Genomic DNA, 4,802 nt, shown 5'->3' on the forward strand with positions numbered 1-4,802 from the left:
TGTAATCTATTTCTAATTAATGCAAATTTTTGTGAATGTAAATTTTTTCATGTTTGATTTGAATAATTTTCTGCGTTCTTGCATTTTTCTTATAATTTTTAGATGTTAAAAAAAATTATATATTAGGTTAGCGGACTCATTTTCTGTGGTTTCCTAATCAAACTAGAGATTACCAAAAAACCATGCATGGCACTGAATAGGGAGTCCCTGAATACACCGGTGACGCCTAACATATGAAATGGGTGCATAAGGATGTTGTGCTCCGCTTTAACCATTCAAAAATATTGATCGTGTGTATTGATATGGAATACTTGGCTTAAGAAACAAAAGCAGGGTATACATTTAAACAAGACACAAATTTTATAACAAGGATGTTAGCCTGGGTTTATGGCCACTACCTGAACGCTGCCTGGCTAGATATGACAGTGACTGTGTCAATGAGCTACTACAACACATAAGACTCACTATATACCCCCAGGCCCCAAACAGATGCTTCTTTTCCCCAGAACAGGATGAAAATTGTGGATCTTATCCATGTTGAGCATGACCGATTGCCAGTATGATCACAAGTTTTATAAGACGGCCCATAAATATATTTTTTGGGCACAGTTGTCATCTCCCTGCTTCAAAGTGAGTGACATGAGTTGGAGGGTTTATCAGGGTTTATCTAAGGGAGGAGGTTTCTGATCCCAAGGGGCTGCAGAAAACAATAGAAAAATTACAATGTCTGTGATTGCTCCCAGTGAATATTTCTCCCCAACACAGATGTGAAGTGTAATGTGGCTACTGAAACAACATGGATGCCTCAATTTACAGTATCTGATCTCATTCCCTAGTGTAAAACCAGACAGGAGCAGAATCAGAACAAGAATCTATCATTAATGGAAAATCTCCCCAAAATCTATTGTTAGTTGATGGAAGTTTTGTTTTTTAACATTGATGAAAAGCCTGATTCCATTACATCATCAGAAGGAAAACCTTCCTTTCCTTGACTGCTTCAGATTCAGTACGCTAAAATTCTACTCCTAAAAAAAACAAGGAAAGAAGAAAGGACATATACATACTTTTGGTAGTAAGATCAGAATTAACAAGGAGAGAGTAAGAATCTACCAACAAAAAGGATCCAGCCAGCATAAAGAACAAAACTCGGTGGTTCCTGTTCCCAGGAAGGTCATGGGAAACCCAGTCACTGAACATCGTCACAAGTCTTCCCATTCCCAAACCAAAACCTCATACTGCTTTGTACCATTCTCATCCAAGACTAGGAATCAGGCAACACCAGTTTCATCTTCTTCTTCTTCTTCTTCTCCTCCAAAATCCTTGAAACAAAAGCATCCACAATCTGCTGCTGTGACTCGATTATCACTTCGATGCGCTTCATTTCCATTTCCATTCGCATTTTTTCCATCTCTCTGGCCATTTCCATCTTCATCTTCTCCATCTTCACGTATCCATCCCCCAGTAATTTAATTGCAGATATCATATCTGCAATTGGATTCACCACTCTCTTACTCCCACCATCCACACTCCTCTTCCCGAATCTGTATGCAGAAGAAGACGATCTATCAACATCGGGGCTAGAAATCCCATATACCTTCCCGTTCTTCTTTGCTCCAAGTACTGGAGTTCTTGTGCTAAACACACCAGTGGCTTCGACTTCGTCGTCAGCATTGTAATGGGATTCAACAGCAGAACACTTGGGTTTGTTACAATTACTACTATCCATCTTGCGACAATTCCAATCAGCTGGGGTTGCTATATCATTGGCATCATGATCAAAATCAACTAGGGTTTTTCCCCAAAACCCTTGACCACCGACACCCATGTCTCCATCGAGTTTGCGATCAGTATCAAAATTATGACTAGATTTCCCTTCAACTCTGCGGCAATTCTTCATCCTGGACCCTACAATAACCAAATTCGGATCAGTGAAGGCTTTTACGAGAAACCCATCAACAGGATAACGATCAAAATTAAAATTTGGGTCAGAATTTCCATTGATCTTGCCATAAGTCCAATGAACGAGGTGTAAAAACCCAGCAACACAATCATCGTCAAAATTAAAATTCGGGTCAGAATTGACACTAATCATGCCAAATTCAGTGACCTAGCTACCGAACTCCGAGCCTCTAAGGTTCTAACACGAAACCCACCTCTGGGATTCGGATTTCGGTTCGATCCGACAGCCGAGGAGAGCCCAATTTCCATGGAATCCATGTTGGGGAAGAAAACCCAGGAGGAGAAGAATCGGCCCGGGTAGGAGACGGATCGGTGCTTCTCAGAGCGGTAACGCTTGCGGAGCTTCTCGATCTTGTGGCGGCACTGGACGGCGGTCTTGGGCGGCGAGACGAGGTTGCAGCGGCGGGCGACGGTGGCGGCGACATTGTCCCAGTCAGGGGCGCGGAGGCTGGCGCGGTGAAGAGAGTACCATTTTTCGCGGTAGGCGTCGATGAGGGCGAGTGTCTCGTCGTGGGTCCAGCAGGGGAGGGGGAATTTTCGGGGAGGCGTGGACATGGGTCGAGGCGGAGGATAGGAGTGGCAGCGGCGGCGGTGGAGGAGGAGAAGCGTAAGGTAGGGGGAGAGGGATGGTGGGGGGCAGGATAAGAAAGGTTGGTGGAGAAAGAATGCGGGGCTCTGAGTGGTGTGGCTGCGGAGGTGGAAAGGGAGGTGGCGGCGGCGGTGGAGGTGGATCCGTGGATGTTATCATGTTGGTGGTGGCCTGGTGGGGGAGGGCAGCAGACAGAGAGTGTGAAGAGACTGGACACCGGCTGAGGGGGTGGACGATACTAGCGTGCGCAGCTGGCGCAGTGCACAGCCAACAACAACTCTGCCACTACCGTGGGTCTCGTCTGCTTCCTCTCGTCCCCTCCGTCTCTCTCTCTCTCTCTAGGTGGTGGGCTATGGGCTATGGCAGTAGGGGGTTTGGGTGTGACAGTGTGGGACTACTGTTTCACACTCTTGCTTATGTGGCGGCAGATTCATTCTCTCTCTCTCTCTCTCTCTCTCTCTCTCTCTATATATATATATATATATATACACCAGTGGTATGTTTTTTTAATAAAAATAAAAAAAAATATTAAAAATGATGAATAAACATAATTATGTTATAAAAGATGTAATAAAATAAATAAAGAAATAAAGACTAGATAAAAATTTTACATGGTTCAGATATACCTACTCTACAAATGGACGAAATAAAAACTTCACTATTTCGAATGGAATTATAAGATGATTTGTAACTGTCTTTCTACAAAATATCAGAATCGACCTTATAAAAAATATTTCTCTTCTCTTTATCTCTCATCTTTTTTCTATATGCCTACTTACTTCAAGCATCTAAATGTATGTATTTCAAATGGGAAGGAGAGAGTACCCTTATATAGGGCAATAAGGATAGCTAAGCATTTATTGGGGTGAAAAAGGAAGGGGTGAAAGATAGGGTCACATTCATATTTTTCATAACACTCTTCCTTGGATGTCACCCATATATTAACTCTTCCAACTAAGATTTTTAAGATGTCTCATTCTGATAAGATAAACCAATTTGTTGAATGTTGTAGTAGACAAAGTTTTGGTGAACATATCTATTAGATTATCATTTGATCGGATCTGCTGAACATCTATATCATCATTTTTCTGGAGTTCATGTGTGTAAAAGAATTTTGGAGAAATATGTTTTGTTTTGTCACCCCTTATGCATCCCCCTCTTAGTTGAGTTATACATGCAACATTGTCTTCATATAAATCATTGATTGATTGAAGACTACAATTTGCTTGGATGTGAGAAATCATTGATCTGAGTCACACGCATTCTCTACTAATTTCATGGATAGATAATATTTCAGAATGATTAGAAGATGTTGTAATCGTCTGCTTTATTGATTTCCAAGATATAACTGTTTTTCCATAAAGAAATACATATTCGGTTTGAGATTTAGCATTGTGAGGATTAAATAGATATCTAGCATCTACATATCCTACTAGTTGAGATTTGGAATCAAATAAGTAGAATAGACCCTAAAACCTAAGGTGTAGTCCCAAGAGGGAAGGGGGTGAATTAGGTTATTTAAAATTTCTTTGATTCTTTTTGAGAACTCTTGTCCCTTTTCACAATCTCTTAAGGAGTACTTGTATTTTTGTTAATCAGGCAATCCACACAAATTCTTATTTTCTAATTAATCCACAATCAACTAATACAATCAATTAACTTACTATTCAAACACAACAACCACCCAACAAAAATCAATTTGAATCTTTAGAGTCCCTGTATATGAATATACAACTCCTATTGTTGTCTTTTCAATTTGAATATTACAACGACATTCAAACACTTTTTCAATATCAGAACTCGATTAAACCTTCAGCTAATAAGTTTTTGGATGTTAACTAATCAATGTACTTTCTTTCGGTTTCTGCAAAAGATCGATTAACCAACGTTCTCCTTTTCGGTTTCCGCAAGCCTAAGAACAAATTAGTTTTTGGGTTTACTTAATTTCTAATATATGTTTGCTTTATAATTAAAAGTATTAAACATCCACGCAGGGTATATCGTTGCTGAAATTAAAAGAGAGTAAGGATAAGAGAGTGACACCACCACTTTTACGAAGTTCGACTTATACCCAGCCTACGTCCTCTCCTTAGGTCAACCACCCAAGGAATTTACTATATCTTGTTCCTTCCGGGTGGAACAAAAACCTTACACAATTTACCTTCTTTTTCAGGAAGAAAAGCCTCTCCAAGTACCGACCTGTGCTTGGTCCAACGATCCAACAAACCTTTGAATCGTTCAAAGTACAAGAAGA

At 40.5% G+C, this 4,802-nt stretch overlaps 1 protein-coding gene across 1 annotated transcript; it reads right to left on the reverse strand.

Moving 5' to 3' along the window:
• Positions 1–878: 878 nt before the first annotated feature.
• LOC131164560 (trihelix transcription factor ASIL2-like) lies at positions 879–2,983 on the reverse strand. Its single transcript, XM_058121839.1, has 2 exons — positions 2,154–2,983; positions 879–1,905 (listed from the first exon to the last, which is right to left on the reverse strand). The coding sequence occupies exons 1-2, from the start codon at positions 2,512–2,514 to the stop codon at positions 1,262–1,264; spliced, it is 1,005 nt and encodes a 334-aa protein (XP_057977822.1). The 5' UTR covers positions 2,515–2,983; the 3' UTR covers positions 879–1,261.
• Between the last annotated feature and the right edge of the window lie 1,819 nt (positions 2,984–4,802).

The sequence above is a fragment of the Malania oleifera genome, chromosome 9 (assembly GCF_029873635.1).
Source record: "Malania oleifera isolate guangnan ecotype guangnan chromosome 9, ASM2987363v1, whole genome shotgun sequence".
Taxonomy (NCBI): Eukaryota; Viridiplantae; Streptophyta; class Magnoliopsida; order Santalales; family Ximeniaceae; genus Malania; species Malania oleifera.

Excerpts from the sequence above, each read along its gene's own strand:
- LOC131164560 (XM_058121839.1), bottom strand. The coding sequence starts at position 2,514 with ATGTCCACGCCTCCCCGAAAATTCCCCCTCCCCTGCTGGACCCACGAC. Across the intron at positions 1,906-2,153 it reads CCGAAATCCGAATCCCAGAG|GGTCCAGGATGAAGAATTGC; the intron begins GTGGGTTTCGTG and ends TGGTTATTGTAG.